Source organism: Pseudorca crassidens, chromosome 8 (assembly GCF_039906515.1).
Source record: "Pseudorca crassidens isolate mPseCra1 chromosome 8, mPseCra1.hap1, whole genome shotgun sequence".
In the NCBI taxonomy this organism is placed as follows: domain Eukaryota; kingdom Metazoa; phylum Chordata; class Mammalia; order Artiodactyla; family Delphinidae; genus Pseudorca; species Pseudorca crassidens.
This window is the reverse complement of record NC_090303.1, coordinates 67,382,625-67,401,784: the sequence shown is the minus strand read 5'-3', so window position 1 is coordinate 67,401,784 and position 19,160 is coordinate 67,382,625. Positions and strand designations below refer to the sequence as shown.

Genomic DNA, 19,160 nt, shown 5'->3' with positions numbered 1-19,160 from the left:
CGTGCCCCAGTCCGGGAAGATCCCACATGCCTAGGAGCCGGTGGGCCCGTGAGCCATGGCCACTGAGCCTGCGCGTCCAGAGCCTGTGCTCCGCAACGGGAGAGGCCACAACAGTGAGAGGCCCGCGTACCGAAAAAAAAAAAAAAAAAGTTTACATTATAGGATGTGGAACAAAGTCTCACCAGAGTGGTTTCTCGAATACCGACTATATGCCAAACACTACACTAATAATAATAATAGTAATAATAATAACAACAACAGAATGAGCTACATCTGGTCCCTTCCCACGACCCGTTCCTTCTCATCCCCATCCCAGCAACATATCAGCCCCTTCCTATAGAAGCCATAATGAGTTATTGCATTTCTCTCCAGCCTGAGCCCTTTGCCTTTTAACTGGGACTGGGCCATATCAAGCCATTTTCTCTATAGCTGCCCACAATAAATCATGCGGAAATATAGTTTGGAGGGGTGAAGGTAGCATGTAAAACCTATGAACTGGAAGAGGCTCTCTTGAGAATCAGAGTGTCACTGGCTTAAAATAATTTTTCTTCAGGATTACAGACAAACATTCTCAGATGAAAGTTTTCCAAACAATGCAACCATCTCTATTTTACATTTGATATGATGTCATCACAAACCAAGATCTTTCCATTAAAGTGTCAAGACTCAGATTTATACTACAGACATAAAAATAAAAGCTAAATACCGAGGCAAGGAACATTAATGGAAGTTATATACATGAATTAAGGGGAAAGTGCACCTCTGAGTGTTGTTTATGTAAAAGGCTATTTGTAAATTTGAGCTTGCATTTCCTCAGACATTATTTGAAAGTGTTTATATTACTGATGTGCAAGAAACATTTCTCACATTTTAATTATACTGTGGAACATACTGATCCCAATCAACACATTGAGGACAGTTTTACAGTCCGTGAGCAACAAAGCCCTCCCATTCATATAGAGCCCAGATTTTATTCATACAAATATTAACATGTATTTAGTACCTACTATATGCTAGGATCTCTACTAAAACAGGTATTTAGATACTAATCCCTCTCTGCTGCACGTGTAATGAGGTTTCCTCCTTTGTGTCCCCGACTCAAAATAAGAACATTTTTTCTTTTTGTTTTTTGACCGCTTAATTTGCACTTTAATGTGTAATACTCGAGGTACAAGAAAATTGCATCTAAGATTGTTGTAAATAAAAGAAATCAGGTCATCAAGGGCTCCAGAGTGAACAGCATCTTCATAACCTCCATGCTTATCGTCTTTGCCTTCTGAGTGTAATTTAATAAGATCATCAATTCGAAGAACGGTAATTGCAGCTTCAGTTGCAAATTTCAAACTCTTAACTTTAACTATGGTTGGTTCAAACATCCCTGCCTGTTTGTTGTCTCGGGGTTTACCATTGACCAGGTCAAGACCAATCCTTTTTAGATTTTTGTGTTCTGGGTTAACCTGAGCCTCATGATGAAAAGTTCTTAATTTTGCAACCAGATCTGTGGAGTCTTGGGCAGCATTAACTGCCAGAGTATTAGGAATAACAGGAAGAGATCTTGTAAATTCCACAATAGCAAGCTGTTCCCGGGAGCCCACGCTGGTTGCGTAGTTTTCAAGGTATATGGAAAGGGCTGCTTCTACAGCGCCTCCACCCGGAATCACAGATTTTGACTCCAAAACTCTTCACCACACGAAGAGCATCATGTAAAGAGTACGCCATCTGGTCACACATGAAATCATTCGCCCCACGTAAGATGACTGAGGCAGAGGTATGAGCCTTAGTGCTACTTAAAAAATACTGAAATTCTTAAATCAATGCTTTAATAAGTCCACGTAGAAATTCACTCTAAGTGCCTCGATTAAATCCTGCTTACACAGGACATTTAGACACGGAAGCAATGTCTAGACCATGGAGAAGAGATGAAATGGTTACTTCAGCTCAATTCACAGTGGCCCAACATCATTTTATCCCATGTGTATAACTGCTCGTATCACTGAAAGATTATAGCAGCAAATAAATGGGAAAGAGAACAACATTTTCTATGTGGCAAAGAGAAGCAATAGGTCAGCACAGTGAGGCAAGCAAGGGCCAGGTCATGAAGGATCTTGTGTGTCATACTATATATAAAATTGAAAGCTATGAAAAATACAGAACTTTTTAATCTGAGGAGGTATGGGATCAGATTTTCATTTGTAAAATATTGTTCTGGACAAAGTGGAAAGAACGAGGTACAAGTAAGGGCAAGAAGAGGGTTCAAGGTCCCTGTAGTAATAAAGGGCTTGAGTGTGAATGAAGTTTGAATAGGTGCATTGACATAATTTGGTAATCAAATGAGTTTGAGGTAAAGGATTGAAGGCAAGGATAACTCTTTGTTTCCTGGCTTCAGCTCCTAGACAAGAAATGATGCCATTGGCTAAAAGAGGGAATAGAAAAAGAAGCAGGTTACCAGGAGTGGAGACTGACAGATAATGTGTTCAGTTCTAAATATGTTGAGTCTGAGGTACCCTGTTGGCAGCCCATGTTAAAATGTCTAGAGAGCTCTAGGAAATGTGTCTAGAGCTCAGAAAAGATATGAAGGGAATACGTGAGACTTATGGTGTAGCTGAGCTCCTGCAAGGAGAGTCTCTGGTGGAAGAGATTAATAATGAAAACAATAGTAATGGCCAACCTTTAAAGTGTGCTTCCTATTTGCCGGACCCTGTTCTAAGCCCTTTACATATATTAACTGATCTCATCCTCACATAAATCCAATCATTATCCCCATTTTGTGGTTTGTAAGACTAAGGCTTAGATAACTGAAGCAACTTGCACAAAGTCACACACAGCTAGTCAGTGTTGGAGCTGGGATATGAACCCAGAACAGACTGTCTCCAGCCTGTGCTCTTAGCCTTTACACAACACAGCCTTCCTAAGAGAGGCTGACCACAGAGGTCACCCTGGACTGCAATGATGTGGGAAGAAGGAAATGATCACTCAAAGAATACTGAGAATAGGACACTATAAAAGGGAATGGGGGTTTTCCTGGTGGCGCAGTGGTTGAGAGTCCGCCTGCTGATGCAGGGGACACGGGTTCGTGCCCCGGTCCGGGAAGATCCCACATGCCGCGGAGCGGCTGGGCCCGTGAGCCATAGCCACTGAGCCTGCATGTCCGGAGCCTGTGCTCCGCAACGGGAGAGGCCACAACAGTGAGAGGCCCGCGTACCGCAAAAAAAAAAAAAAAAAAAGGGAATGGGAAGACCAAGGAAGAAATAGTTTTAAGAATTAGGAAGTCTTGGGCCTCCCTGGTGGCCCAGTGGTTGAGAGTCCACCTGCCAATGCCGGGGACACAGGTTCATGCCCCGGTCTGGGAGGATCCCACATGCTGCGGAGCGGCTGGGCCCGTGAGCCATGGCTGCTAAAAAAACGAATTAGGAAGCCTTCAGGAAAGGCAAACACTAAAGGTATCATTAGTACATATCATTTCTTCGTATCGGAAGAGAAAAAAATATTTTTTTCTGAAAAGAAAGCAAATAAAGCTTGTAAGTAATCTAGTAATAATGTTGCAAACATTTCTTCTGAAATTATAAAGGGTTTCTGCCCTGCTGACCACATAAACATGAGGAGGTCAGGCAAGGAGTATGAATTTCAAAGTACAAATATATGCTATTTAAAATAAAGGTTCCTGGGGCTTCCCTGGTGGCGCAGTGGTTGAGAGTCCGCCTGCCGATGCAGGGGACACGGCTTTGTGCCCCGGTCCGGGAGGATCCCACATGCCGCCAAGTGGCTGGGCCCGTGAGCCATGGCCGCTGAGCCTGCGCGTCCGGAGCCTGTGCTCCGCAACGGGAGAGGCCACAACAGTGAGAGGCCCGCGTACCGCAAAAATAAAATAAAATAAAATAAAAAATAAAGGTTCCTTTTCTATAGTTGCTTAGAGTTCAGCTCTGCCTCTTCGTAGGTAAAGGCCACTGAAAACCAAGATGATTCGTCCTGCTGAGACATCTTGCCCAAAGGAGACAGTGAGATTAGCGAGGGCACTTCCCAGTAAGAATACAAGACCCAATCTGGCCAGCACGGACTCCCCACTGCCAAAGAAATGAAAAGAGGAAGCAGAGAAAAGACAGCTTTGCAATCCGTCCTTGAAAGAGTCACAATCAGATCAAAAACAAAAATCCTTAAAGCCTTTGGATGTGCTCATTGAAGCTGTTGATGCATCATAAACCTTGACATATCATGCATATGCCAAGACTCTGCAAATAACTGAGCATTCCTAAATCTAATCTCCCATCCCAAAAGAAAACTGAAAAGTCAAACTTGAGAAAGCCTATCCTTTTCTTATTTTCAGCTGGGGAAATGCAGTAAAATATTCTGCTCTGAAAAGTTAGGAATTGGTATTTCATTAGCACCATTCTACTTCAATAGCAATATATCTCCCTCTTGTGGATTTTTAAGATATTTCCACCCAGCACAGTCCCTTCCAACTTGCAACCCTCACTTAATCACTAAGTTGCATTGTATAACTATAAGCATAAATAAAAGATAGGATACTCTGCCATATCCCCCTACTAACTGAAGTACTAAGTAGAATACATACCCTGGCAACTCACATTCATTCTTCTTCTGGAAATGAAGTAGCTGTTAACAAACATCATGAATCAAATATTTATTAAGCTATTATCAAAAGCATGGACACAGGGCACTTGAAAATGCAGAGCTTGTTTCTGGAAAAATTTACAACCTAAAAATAAGACCAAACAGCTGGCTGGAAACTGTGTGTCAGTTGCTCTGATAGACTTGTCCTAGGACAGCTACTGAGGTAGAAATTCCCACCTGCGACCAGGACTGCCAAATGCCTAGATTCTAGAAGACTATTGTCCTGGGTGAAGTGTGCTGAAGTACTGTGACTATAAAACTGATATTTTCTCCTATATGCACAAAAAGTCAATATAAGAATTAAATTTCATCTCTCTTTACAGATATAACACCACCACACAGAAACACCGCAGAGTTCTTTCTCAAAATTTTGCAGTATCTAAGCCTACTTTTTCTAACCTTCCTTCCTTCCTTTCTCTCTTCCTTCCTTCCTTCCTTTCCCTTCTTTCCTTCCTCCCTCCCTCCCTCTCTCTTTTCCCTTTCTTTCTTTTCTTCCTTTCTTTCTTTCTTCCTTCCTTTCTTTCCCTTTCTTTCCTTCTTTCTCTTTCTTTCTTTCTTCTTTCTCTTTCTTCCTTCCTTCCTTTCTTCCTTCCTTCCTTCCTCTTTCTTCCTTCCTTCCTTCCTTCCTTCCTTTCTCTCTCTCTCTCTCTCTCTTTCTTTTTTTCTTTCCTTTCTTTCCTGTTTCAGAAGAGAAAGTATCATTTCCTCCCAAGAGAAACCCTTTTACCATTCTTCTCAGCTCCATGCTCAGGTCTCTTTCATCTCCCCCAGCCCCACCCCCACCCCCTGGTGATCCTTCTTTGAACTATGAAGTCCACCAGAATTGTTCACATTAGAATTAAGTACCACCCTCTATTTCTCCATTCACTAATGAATCACCAGCACCAACAACGCCTCGTATAAAGGAAACGTCAACATTTTTTTCATTTTTGTATGTAAATTTTTTACTTGAAATATACTTTGCATGCCATAAAATTCACCCTTTTAAAGTGCACAATGAGGCTTTTAGTATATTCAGAGTTGAATGATAGTGGTACAATCATCACCACTATCAATACATTTCTCACTTTTTTTTCTGCTTTATTGAGGTATAATTGACAAAACTGTAATACATTTAAAGATGATGCTTTGATACATATACCTTGTAAAATGATCCCCACCAATGAGTTAAATCTATCACCTCACATATTTATCTTTTTTTTCTCGTGAGAACACTTAAGTTCCACTCTTATCAAATTTCAATCATACAATACAGTATTGTCAACTATAGTCGCCATTATATATTAGATCCTCAGATCTTATTTCTCTTCTAACTGAAAGTTTATACCCTTTTACTAACCTCTTTCTCTTTCCCTCACCTCTGTCTCCTGACAGCTGCCATTCTACTCTTTGTTTCTCTGAGTTCAACTTTCTTTTTTTAAAAAATTCCACATATAAATAATGTCTTCCTCTATCTGGCTATTTCATTTACCATAATTCCCTCCAGATTCATCCATGTTGTTGCAACTGGCAAGATTTCCTTCTTTTAAGGCTGAATAATACTCCATTCTATATTTATACTACATATCCTTTATTCATTCTTTCATCGACAGACACGTTGTTTCTGCACCTTGGCCATTGTGAATAATGCTACAGTGAACATGGGAGTATAGATATCTCTTCAAGAAAATGATTTTGTTTCCTTTGGATATACAATTGACCCTTGAACATCACAGGTTTGAACTGCTAGGGTGCACTTATACAAGGATTTTTTCTCAATAGTAAATACCACAGTACTACACGATCCAAAGTTGATTGAATCCATGGATGAAGAATCATGGATACAGAAGGACCAACTATAAGTTATACTTGGAGTTTCAACTGGGCAGAGGGTCAGTGCCACCAACCTCTATGTTGTTCAAGGGTCAACTGTATACCCAGAAGTGGGATTGCTGGATCATATGATAATTCTATCTTAAATTTTTTGAAGAACCTCCATACTGTTTTTCATAGTGGTTGTACCAGTTTACATTCCCACCAACACCAGTTCCCCATCCAGAATTTCCTTTTCTTCACATCCTCATCAGCATTTGTTATTTGTATCTTTTTGATAGTAGACATCCTAACAGGTGTGAGATGATATCTCATGGTTTTGATTTGCATTTCCTTGATGATTAGTGATGTTGACTACCTTTTCATCTACCTGTTGCCATTTGTATATCTTCTCTAGGAAAATATCTGTTCAGGTCCTTTGCCCTTTTTTTAAATTGGGTTATTTGATTTTTTGCTATTGAGTTGTATGAGTACCTTGTATATTTTGGACATTAACCCCTTATTGTTTTTTTTTAATTTATTTTTTATATAGCAGGTTCTTATTAGTCATCCATTTTATACATATTAGTGTATATATGTCAATCCCAATCTCCCAGTTCATCCTACCACGACCCCCCCCACTTTCCCCCTAACCACTTATTGTATATGTGGTTTGCAAATGTTTTTTCCCATTTCATTGTTTACCTTTTCATTCTGTTGATGGTTTCCTTTGCTGTACAGAAGTTTTTAATTGCATGTAGTCCTACTTGTTTATTTTTCCTTTTGCTGCCTTTGCTTTTGGTGTCAAATCCAAAAACTCACTGCAAGACCCAGATCCAGGAGATTACACCTTACGTTATTTCTAGGAGTTTTATGGCTACAGGTCTTACATTCAAGCCTTTAATCCATTTTGAGTTGATTTTTGTGTATGGTGTAAGATAGGGGTCCAGTTTCATTCATTTGTGTGTGGATATCCAGTTTTCCCAACACCATTTAATGAACAGAATATTCTTTACCAACGGTATATTCTTGGCTCCTTTGTCATAAATTAATTGACTATATATGAGTGGGTTATTCTGGGTTCTCTATTCTGTTTCATTGATCTGTCTGGTTTTTTTTTTTTTTTGGTACGCAGTACGCAGGCCTCTCACTGCTGTGGCCTCTCCCGTTGCGGAGCACAGGCTCCGGACGTGCAGGCTCAGCGGCCATGGCTCACGGGCCCAGCTGCTCCATGGGGCACAATCCCGTGTCCCCTGCATCAGCAGGTGGACTCTCAACCACTGCGCCACCAGGGAAGCCCTGTGTGTCTGTTTTTATGTCACTACCATACTGTCTTGATTACAATAGCTTTGTAATAAAGTTTGAGAGTGGGAAGTGTGATGCCTCCAGCTTTGCCTTCTTTCTCAAGATTTCTTGACTATTCAGGCTGTTTTGTGGTTTCATATAAATTTTAGGGTTATTTTTTCTATTTCTGTGAAAAATGCCATTGGTATTTTTCTTTTGTTCTCCATCTCTATAACTTTGTTATTTCAAGAATACTATATATATAGAATCATTCAGAGTGATTCTCCATTGGAATTTTAACAGGCATTGTATTGTGTCTGTAGATTGCTTTGGGTAGTATGGCATTTTAACAATATTAATTCTCCCATTCCATGAGCATGGAATGTTTGTTCATTTATTTGTGTCTTCTTCAATGTCTTTTATCAGTATTTTATAATTTTTAGTGAATAGATCTTCCATCCCCTTGCTTAAATTTATTCCTAAGTATTTTATTCTTTTTAATTCTGTTGTAAATGGGATTGTTTTTTTTAATTTCTCTTTCCTATAGTTCATTGTTAGTGTATAGAAAAGCAACTGATTTTTATATGCTGATTTTGTATCTTGCAAATTTACTGAATTTGTTTATTAGTTCTAATAGTTTTTGGTGGCATCTTTAGGGTTTTCTATATATAATATTATGTCATCTGCAAACACAGAAAATTTTCCTTCTTTTGTTCTGAGTTGGATGCCTATTATTTCATTTTCTTGCCTAATTGCTCTGGCTAGGACTTCCAGTGCTATGTTGAATAAAAGTGGCAAGAGTGGGCATTCTTGTCTTGTACCTGATCTTAGAGGAAATGCTTTCAGCTTTCCATCGTTGAGTATGATGTTTGCTATGGGTTTCTTATGTACGTCCTTTAATATGTTAAGCTATGCTAGCACTATACCCATTTTGTTGAGAGTTTTATCATAAATGAATACTGAATTTTGTCAAAATCTTTTTCTGCATCTACTGAGATGATCATATAATTTTTATACTTCATTTTGTTAATGTGGTGTATTGCATTAATTGATTTGTGGATGTTGAACCATCCTTGAAACCAGGAATACAGCTCATTTGGTCAGAGTGTATGATCCTTTTAATGTACTATTGAATTCTGTTTGCAAATTTTTTTCAAGTATTTATGTTCGTCAGGGATATTGGTCTGTAATTTTCTTTTCTTGTAATGTCATTGTCTGGTTTTTGTACCAGGGTAATGCTAGCCTTGTAAAATGAGTTTAGAAGTGTCCCTTCCTAGTTTTTGGAAGAGTCTGAGAAAGGCATATTAATTCTTCTTTAAGTGTTTCGTAGAATTCACAGGTAAAGACATCTAGTCCTAGACTATTCAATTTCCTCACTAGCAATTAGTCTGTTCAGATTTTCTTTTTCTTCCTGGTTATTAGTAGGTTGTATATTTCTAAGAATTTATCCATTTCTTCTAGGTTGTCCAATTTGTTAGCATATAATTAATTGTTCATAGTAGTCTCTCATGATCCTTTGTATTTGTGTGGTATCAGATGTGATGTCTCCTCTTTTCTTTCTAATTTTATTTATTTGAGGCTTCTCTCTTTTTTTCTTGGTAAGTCTACCTAAAGGTTTGTTCATTTTATCTTTTAAAGGAACCAGCTCTTAGCTTTATTGATCTTTTCTAGTCTCTATTTCATTTATTTCAACTCTGATATTTGTTATTTCCTTCCTACTACTAACTTTGGGCTTAGTTTGCTCTTCTTTTTCAAGTTTCTTGAGGATTAAAGTTCAGTTGTTTATTTGAGATTTTTCTTTTTCTTTATGTAGGCATTTATCCCTATAAACTTCCTCTTAGAAATGTTTTTCCTGCATCCCATAAGTTTTGATATGTTATGTTTTCATTTTCATTTGTCTCAAGATATTTTTTGGTTTCTTTTTTGATTTCTTCTTTGACCCATTGACTTTCAGAGCTAGGTGATTTGGCAGTCTATTCTTTGGGTGGCAGCCTTAAAAGCTGGGCTGCTAGATGTGTGGTCCAAACCCTCCACTCCTTGGGGAGAAGCTGGGAGTTAGGGATTCACTCCTGATTGCGTGGCACTGTCCCAATGGTGGGATTTATGGCAAGAGTGTGTATCAGCTTTTCCTACCCATTTCTATGTGGGCATTTTCTCAGTCACTCAATATGAAGAAGTCACTCCCCTAGTTTCTGGATTTCTCTCAAAGGGAATTGCTCCTTATGTCACTGTATATTCAGTAGGTCCATGGGAGAAGTAAAATTCAGGAAGCATATTAAGAAGGAAAAAGAAACCAAAATTAGATCTTGAATGAAAAAGGAGAGAGTGGAGTCAAGGGCAAACTATAATAACTCTGTTATTCTAAGCCACAAAGTTTTGTGGTAATTTGTTACAACAGTAAGAAACTAATACATCACTTTTCATTATTTAATGTGACTTTTTAATGTGGATGGTCTTCTTGGCAATTTGAAATAATCCAGTGGTCATTTCCAATGGTGGATGAGAAGCAATTTAAGCAACTTAGAGTTAGAAAACAAATGACAAATAAAGTAATAAAAAATTTTGATATTATTTTATTTTAAATCACCCCAAAAGTATTTACATAGTATAATGGCTAATTTTATGTGTCAGTTTGACTGGGTCACAGGGTACCCAGATTAAAATTATTCCTGGGTGTGTTTGTGAGGGTGTTTCTGGATTACATGAGCATTTGTATTGGTGGTGGACTCAATAAAGTGGGTTGCCCTCCCCAGTGTGGGTACACATGGTGCAGTGGTTGACAGCCTGAATAGGACAAAAATCAGACAACTGGAATCACATTATTGCTTTCCCGGGTGTCCAGCTTACAGATAGCAGATAATGGAACATAGCCTACATAATTGCATAAGCAAGCAAATTCCTCATAATCTCTCTCTCTCTCTCTCTCTCTCTCTCTCTCTCTCTCTCTCTCCCTCCCTCACACACACACACACACACACACACACACACACACACACCCCACATATATACAAACTTTAGGCAAAACTAGATAATCTCAGTGATAACCTTCCTATGCACTTTGACCCTTCTATCTTATTCAACTAGATGTTGTCTTTTGACTGAAAACACAATGTACACTGCTAAATTAGAAAATTCTATAGGTTTTATGATGGTAACTTCATTCACTTAATCAAGCATATAAAGACAAACTATGTGAATTACCACACAAGATACATTTTAATTTGCTAGTTCTAAAAATATGTGTGAGCTCTCAGTGGTAATTTGAAAAATTTGCTAGTTCTAAAAATATGTGTGAACCTAATTTATATCAAATAAAGCTATGACAAGATTTTACTACTTAATAGAAACTATATTATATACTATAATGAGCTAATGTTTTCACCTGAAAAATAAAATTACACAAAACAACCTATGCCCATTACAACACAGTTTGTTATTGCTGTGATCTAAATGTTTGTGTCCTCCCATGTTGAAATCCCAATGCCCATGGTAGTGGTGTTGGGAGGTGGGAACTTTAGGAGGTGCTTAGGTCATGAGAGTGGAGGAGCCTTCGTGAATGGAATTAATGCTCTTATGAGTGACCCCAGAGAGGTACCTCTCCCCTTCTACCACATGAAGGTACAATGAGAAGTCTGCAACTCAAAAGAGGGCCCTTGCCTGATGATACTGGCACCTTAACACTGAACTTCCAGTTTCCAGAACTGTAAGCAATAAATTTTTGTTGTTTATAATCTACCCAGTCTGCAGGATTTTGTTATAGCAGCGTAAAGGAACTAAGACAATTATGTTCTATTCTCTTGCTAGTGGTCATTTTGTCTCCATTTGATATCCAGAAGAAATCAAAATGTGATGTGGTTTCCCTCAGGAAAAGCAAAGGAACAAATGAATGAGGTATTTACAACCTCTACCCCAAGACTCCAAACTAAAGGATGCTGTTGATGAACTGAAATGTATTTCATTTTTAAATACAGTAGAGTGGTGCTCTCAACGTGTGGAGGTATAATTATTCGAGAATCTCAACGTAGAGGGGCACAAGTGCCAAGGAGCTATGGTTTATTATCTTTCCACACTTTGTTTGTCTAAAATGTGGGATTCCTGAAAAGATTTATACTATTTCCCGACAGCCCCTAAGCATAAAATTAATAAAGAAGGTAAAAGAAAATATGCCACAGAGATTCACAGCTGATTAATATAAGCCATGCCCGTCCGTCATTCTCTGGAAGCCAATTAAGCAAAGTACTAAAATGTAAAACTTTAACACCATAAATAAAAGTTGGTGAAAAGTTTAAATTCTATCATAAAATTACCCAGTGAAAGTAAAGTAGCTGTAAAAGCATACCTTATAAAAATAAGGTATATTTATGCCCCGATTGCTAAAAAAAATAAAGGGAATTTTTATTGTGAAACAGCCAAAATGACCTCATCAATCTTTTCTAGCTTTCCACTGGGGGAAAGAGGATTTTGCACCATGAGGTATGTAAAATTAATCTTCTTCAAGCCTATTATTCTGCAGGATCTTATGAAAAACCCCATGAAGAGAATCTTAAAAATAAAGTTGGACAACTCACCAGATTACAGAAACAGAAGGAAGGGGATAGATGGCCTGAATTTGTTCTTTTCATATTAAATAGTTTGGGCACATTTTCTATCCTCTATGAAATTTGAGTTCAAACAGTGTCACACCCAACCATCTTCCCACACAGTAAAGAAAGAAATGGATAGATTGATAGTTAAATTAGATAAACTAGTCCTATAACTCTGTCTTGTATGCATGTTCTCAATACCTGCTTTTTGTTGTTTTTTTTAAAAAACTCAGCTATCAAACGCCTGGCTACTGAGCCATGGGTTTTATGACATAATCAGGAAAAAATTCATTATGATGAGAGAAAAAGAGTCCCATGTTCTAAACCTAAAGACCCTGAAAACCAAGCCCTAGTCAACTGATTATGCCAGGTGATTCTAACATTAGATACTACCTCAGCCACACACACCACTTCACCCTAATTCCATGCCCTGGAGCCCTACAAGCATCAGATAAAACCACTCTTCCTCCACTTCTGTACTATTCTTGACATGAAGAGGAAGACCTCCAAATTAATGTGCTATGAGTAAAAATCAACTCTCATCCTTCATTACACCAACTCTCATCATCTATCTGCCTTGTGACTCAGACATCCCTTTATTCCTGATTTGTTGATCACCTCATAAAGCCTAGCCCCTCTCCTTACCTAGAAATGCCTTCATCCCTGGGCTCTTCTTATTAGATAGCTGTGTACTTACCCTTTTATGAACTTATCTCCAACCCATCCCCAAATCCCCCTGGAACCCAAAATCAATCACCAGCAAAATCCCTTGTATCCAAAAATCAATCGCCAGCAAAATCCCTTGTATCACTAATATCCTGAACTTGACCTGGCTCTTCCCCCAAGCTATGGCTACTCTTCAACTCCTCAGAATATCAACCCACTACCCCTCCTTGTTGCAATTATACACAGACCTGGGTCCTTCCCCACTCCTTGAAGAATTAAGCTTCTAACTCACTGTCAATTCCAGCACTCTACTTGTCATTATTCTTGGTGATTTCAATATTCCCCTGATGATCCTTCTAATCCATTTGAGCTCATCTTCAATGATCTTGTCTCCCACCTAACCCAGTCACCTTCTCATTACCAGTAACAGCAATTCCCCCATAAGTTCAACATCAAGCATCCCACTCTCCCACAACCATCTCTTGTCCTTCCAGATCTTTCCTCTAATATCCCATTCCCAACAAGGACCTATCACTTTTTCCCCACATACTATTCATATATTTAATATTCTCCTTATGTACTGATAGTTTAGAATCCACAGTCCATTATTTCTCTCTTGCATAAAACCTCAACTCTCTTGTCGTCTTCTTACCTCATAGGTCTCGCATGGCAAAACTCTAATCATACTTAAAGCCAACTCACCACCTGCTCTGTCCTGGCACCCATGAAGCTGAATGTGGCTGGAGAAAAACAATCTGCTGTATCCTTAAGTCATGATCACTGATCTCAAAGAGACCGTTAGTGCCGTCCAGTGAATGGACTCCAGTGAATGGACTACATATCTCTACTCCACTCAGTTACCTCTACTTTCACCTCAAAACTCTAGCACCTCCTCACCTTCACTCTCAGTTTTGCTTCCTATATCTCTGAGAGAAGAACAGCTCTAGAAACTACTGCCACCACCTTCACCCATGCAGCTACACTTATTCCACCTTCTTTTCTGTTACCATAGGTGAATTTTCCATGCCTTCATCTAGAGCCAGCTCCACTACAGTACCCAAGCTCAGCCAAGCCCAGCAGAGCCCACAAGTCAAATCTGACCTACAAGCCCATTAGAAAGAAATATATGCTTGTTGTTGAAAGCCACTAGATTTTGGGGTTTTGTTATGCAGAATTATTGTGGCAAAAACCTGAAGGTAATTTCATATACACCACCAATATCATGTAGAAAGATTTCTACAACTCTTTATCCATGATTTATTTTGCCATATCTCATAAAGGGTTTTATCCTTTCTTTAGTATCCAACTAACACTATCACTCTTTCGTCTTTAGTTGTAACTTCTTGAAGCAACAGTCTATCTGTATTTGTCTCCTTTTGTTCATTCCCACATGCTGTAACCCCTGAAATTAGGTTTACATCTTGACATTATAGAGACCATTTTCTCAAGTGTCACTCATTTCTTTACCAAAGGGGCAGATACGATGCAGAGTTGGGTCAGCAGCAGTCATGAGGACTGAATCCATCGGTAAGTGACAAGTAAAGAATTGGGTTGATATGGGGCAGAGAATGTAAAGCAATTTGAAAAGCTATTTGTTCAATCTATTGAGGCTTTATTTTTTAAAAATAAAACCGCTCCCTTTTAATTTTTATTTAAAAAGTCAAGATACTTCATCCACTGGATGAGTAATCAATCTCAGTTTTCTCAAAAACTAGTTTGGCAATTTTTTGTAATGCCACTTAACTTCTGTGATATTTTCACTCATAAATTTAGAAAGCTAAGCAGCATGGTTTTTAAGCAGGAATCTGGCAATTTTTCAAAATTCACATAACCAATGGACCCCCTACTCTTCCATTCAATTTTGATACAACCCTTTAGAGCAGAGTAGGATTTGGGTAGCCTGAAAATACTCTAGAATTGATTTCTTATCTTCTCAAGCCACGTTGCCCATCCCTTGACATGCGTGCACACTGATCATTCAAGACCATGAGGCAGATGTTCCCCAACATCCCCTCAAATATGTAATAGGTATATTTATCGCCTATAGATTGTGGTCTGAACACATTAACTGAAATGATGTTTTGTGTCTCTGATGCAATCTGTCTATGCCATCTAATGAATGTAAGCTTTCTTTTTCTTCTTTCACAATACCCATAAAAGGGCTAGATGTTAATAGTTTTTATATTAATTTACCTTCCCACACCCCCAAAACACCATATATGCAAGGATTTATGGGCCAAGAAAGCAACTTTGCAGTGACATATATTAATTTCTTCATATAACCCGGAGCATAGAGGCTAAGAAAGAATTTAAAAACTAGTGTGAGTTTGGGAGTTGTATATTTTAGATATGAATTTTTCCCATCATGTAAACATTTGAAACAATACATCCAATAATTGGATGTTCCCTCTTTTCATTATCTCTCTATTCTGAAAAATATGGTTATATGTTTTAATTTAATTTGAATTTTTAGGATATTAATGCATTTCTTTTATTCATTTTATCTTTAGCCATTTCAATATGAATTCACATACACACACATGTACCCAACTTCTAAAAATCTAATACTCCTGCTACACAGACAGACATCAAGCAGTTTCCAAGGGAACACTGCTTCAAGGCAATGATCCTATTAAAAAGATCCTTCTGAGAACAAATATCCATTCCCTGCAATTGCATTCAGAAGAATTAAATTAGAGCCACTCCTCTTGAAATGAAGAGAACAATCCCGTGCTTAACCATCACAGGGTAACAGAGAATGTTCCTCTTAAAAGCATAATTATTCTACAGGGTGGCAGTACTGGTATGGACCATTAGCTCTGACAGTGAAAAGCTCCCAATTCCTCTCCAATTGAAAAGTTGCTTGAGATGACAAGAGATCTACAAATCATGATTATCTTAAAATCAGAGAATTAGGCCATGTTACTGAAAGGGCCCTCCAGAGATCTGATGCCCAAGACCTCTGGCTCAGGCAGGGAGCATAGCCAGAAACTAGACTAGTTGAGTAGTCTTCAAAGGGTGCTACTTGCCTAGAATTAACCATCAGAGCACTAGAATACCTCTTAAAATAGATATTTTTAGCATTGCTCTCATTACAAAACAATAAAATTTAGAAAACATAGAAAAGCACATAGAAGAAACAAAAATCAACCCAACCATACTCCTACCCCCCAGAGAACGACTGCTAACTTGGGACATTTTTCTAAACTTATTCTGTGGCTTTATTTTTCCTTTTATAAAGACTCTAATGGGACCATAACATACACATTATTTTATGATGTACTTTTTTCACAGAATACTTAGTTGTAAATATTGTCTCCATATTACTAACTAGTCTAATAGTGATTTTGAATGGCTGCAGTGAATTCCAAATTACCAAACTAGAATTTACTTAACAAATACTCATTTGGGGACACTTAGATTGTTTCTGATTTTTCAGTCTTCACTAATAGGGTACTAGACACTCTGAAAAAAATGTTTTAATGTACAAGATATATAATTTCCACATGACAAATTCCTAGAAGGACAATTGCTAGATTCTAGAATATAAGTGTGTTAAGATTTTTGATACACTTTCCAAAGGATTCCTCAGAAAGGTAATAACAATTGAAAGTCTACCATCAGTGTGAGAATGGACACCAGAAATGGCACTGAAATCCTCAGGCAAGATCCACTCAGGACAGTTACATGCGTTCATAGTAATGACAAGTGGGATTCTGCCACCTATTTAAGGCCAGAAATTGATTCACTGAGAACTACTAGATTCACACGAAAAAGTAAGAATTAAGTAAGTTTACTAATAATGTTAATTTATGAATACTTCTAAGCATCTGTGGATGCTTCACAGAGAAAAATGAGCAGCAAGTTCTAGTTCCTCCTCAAAAATAGAAATACTGAGCCATAGCTAAAGGAGTGGTCTCTCTTTGGTTTGGTCTGGAAAGTTCTTCCTGATTTAGCAGAGCATTCTGTTAGTACTTAGCATCATTCTTTTCTCATACATCTCTGTGACAGGATACAAGTACCCTTAGTATAAATGCTTGATTCTCAGAGAGCATAACTCAATCAGCTACAAATCCCATACAGGTATATAAAGATAGAAACCTTGCCAATTTCTAAACACTGGGGAGTAGTGGAGTGTATAAGAAACTGCAGTAAAGTAGTTCAAATTCATTTTTTTATCATGGAAGATAGATTATATTTCTATTACGGAGGTACTTACTTTTTGAAAACTTTTTCTTTTAGGTCAGTTTTAGGTTTATATCAAATTCTTCTGGATTTTTTACTTAGACAGTCATACCATTTGTGAACAACGTCTTCCTTCCTAGTCTGTATACCTTTCTTGCTTTATTGTTGTAGCCAGGACTTCCAGTATGGTGTTGAAAAGGAGTGGTGAGAGGGGACATCCTTACCTTGTACCTGACCTTAGTGGGAAAACTATGAGTTTCTCACCACTAAATATGATGTTGGCTGAAGGTTTTTGTAGATAGTCTTTACCAAGTGGAGAAAGTTCCTCCTTACTCATAGTTACTGAGTGTTTTTTGTCATGAATGGGTGTTGGATTTTGTCAAATGCTTTTCTTGCATCTATTAATATGATCATGTGATTTTTTGTTTTTAGTCTGTTGAGGTGATGGATTACATTGATTTTTGAATATTGAACCAGGCTTGCATACATGGGATAAATCCCAATTTGTCATCATGTATAATTATTTGCGTACATTGTTAGATTCAGTTGCTAATATTTTGTTAAGGATTATTGCATCTATGTTCACGAGAGATACTGCTCTGCAGTTTGTTTGTTTGCTTATTCTGCTTTCATATAATGAACTAGGAAGTAGTCCCTCTGCTTCTGTCTTCTGAAAGAGATTATAGAGAATTGGTATAATTTCTTCCTTAAATGTCTGGTAGAATTTGCCAGTTAACTCATCTGGGCCTGGTGCTTTCTGTTTTGGAAGGTTATTAATTATTGATTTATTTCTTTAATAGATGTAGGCCTATTTAGACCATCTATTTCTTCTTGTGTAAGTTTTAGCAGATTGTGTCTTTTAAGGAAGGAATTGGTCCATTTAATCTAGATTATCAAATTTATGAGCGAAGAGTTGTTCATAGTAATTTTTATTATCTTTTTTATTATCATTTTAATTTCCATGGGATCTGTAGTCATGTCCCCTCTTTCATTTCTGGTATTAGTAATGCATGTCCTTTTTTTTCACAGACTGGCTAGAGGCTTATCAATTTTATTCATCTTTTCTAAGAACCAGCTTTTGGTTTGATTTTCTCTATTGATTTCTCATTTTCAAATTTATTTATGCTTTAACTCTTTTTTTTTTTTCTGCTTATTTCGGGTTTAATTTGTTCTTCTTTTTCCAGTTTCCTGAGGTGAAAACTTAGATTAATGATTTTAAATTTTTCTTCTTTTCTAATATAAGTATTCACTGCTATAAATTTTGCTCTAAGCATTGCTTTCACAGCATCCCACATGTTTTGATAAGTTCAATTTCATTTCAAACTCATTTTTAAAACCATCCTGACAGTCAAGCAAACTAAATTGAGGGGAAAATTTCACTCATGGACCTCCAGATTGAAACACTGCTTAAAAAAAAAAAAAGAAAAAGAAAACTATTCTAGATTATTCTCAGTCTCTCTTTAATGATTTTTCAAAGTATGCTTTGGGGCAGCAAACATTTATTGAAGGATTTTTTTTTTTTTTTTTTTTTTTTGCGGTACGCGGGCCTCTCACTGTTGTAGCCTCTCCCGTTGCGGAGCACAGGCTCCGGACGCACAGGCTCAGCGGCCATGGCTCACGGGTCCAGCTGCTGCGCGGCATGTGGGATCTTCCCGGACCGGGGCACGAACCCGTGTCCTCTGCATCGGCAGGCGGACTCTCTACCACTGCGCCACCAGGGAAGTTCCTTGAAGGATTTTTTAATGAATGATTGATTTAGTGTGCTCTTTAAAAAGAAATATTCAGACTAAACCTGTGATATTTCATTTATTAACACTGAAATAGGGTTGCTTTCTATTTATCTGCCTCTGTCTTGTGTTGTCTGTGTTCTGCCTTGCTATGGCAATTTTGTGCTCTCCATATCCTAGCAATGGAAAATTGTTGCAAATTTATTTTAATAATAATAATATTATTAGTTAATATTTACTGAGTACTTAATGGATTCAGGTCAACTGACCCAATTTCAGCTGAAAAGGCATTTCC

General features: G+C 37.8%; 2 protein-coding genes and 1 non-coding gene across 6 annotated transcripts in view; all 3 read right to left on the bottom strand.

Annotated features, from left to right (window-relative positions):
* The window catches only part of DNAJB9 (DnaJ heat shock protein family (Hsp40) member B9), a 700,153-nt gene that overhangs the window by 602,519 nt on the left and 78,474 nt on the right, over window positions 1-19,160 (bottom strand). The window lies entirely within an intron of this gene.
* On the bottom strand, window positions 969-17,475 carry LOC137229541 (T-complex protein 1 subunit alpha-like). The gene is given in 3 exon segments (XM_067747618.1): window positions 969-1,683; window positions 1,685-1,783; window positions 17,363-17,475. Coding segments are annotated over 3 exon segments (870 nt in total). The 3' UTR covers window positions 969-1,025.
* Window positions 1,896-2,025, bottom strand: LOC137229636 (small nucleolar RNA SNORA20). Its single transcript, XR_010945788.1, has one exon. It is a non-coding gene; the product is annotated as a small nucleolar RNA SNORA20 (small nucleolar RNA).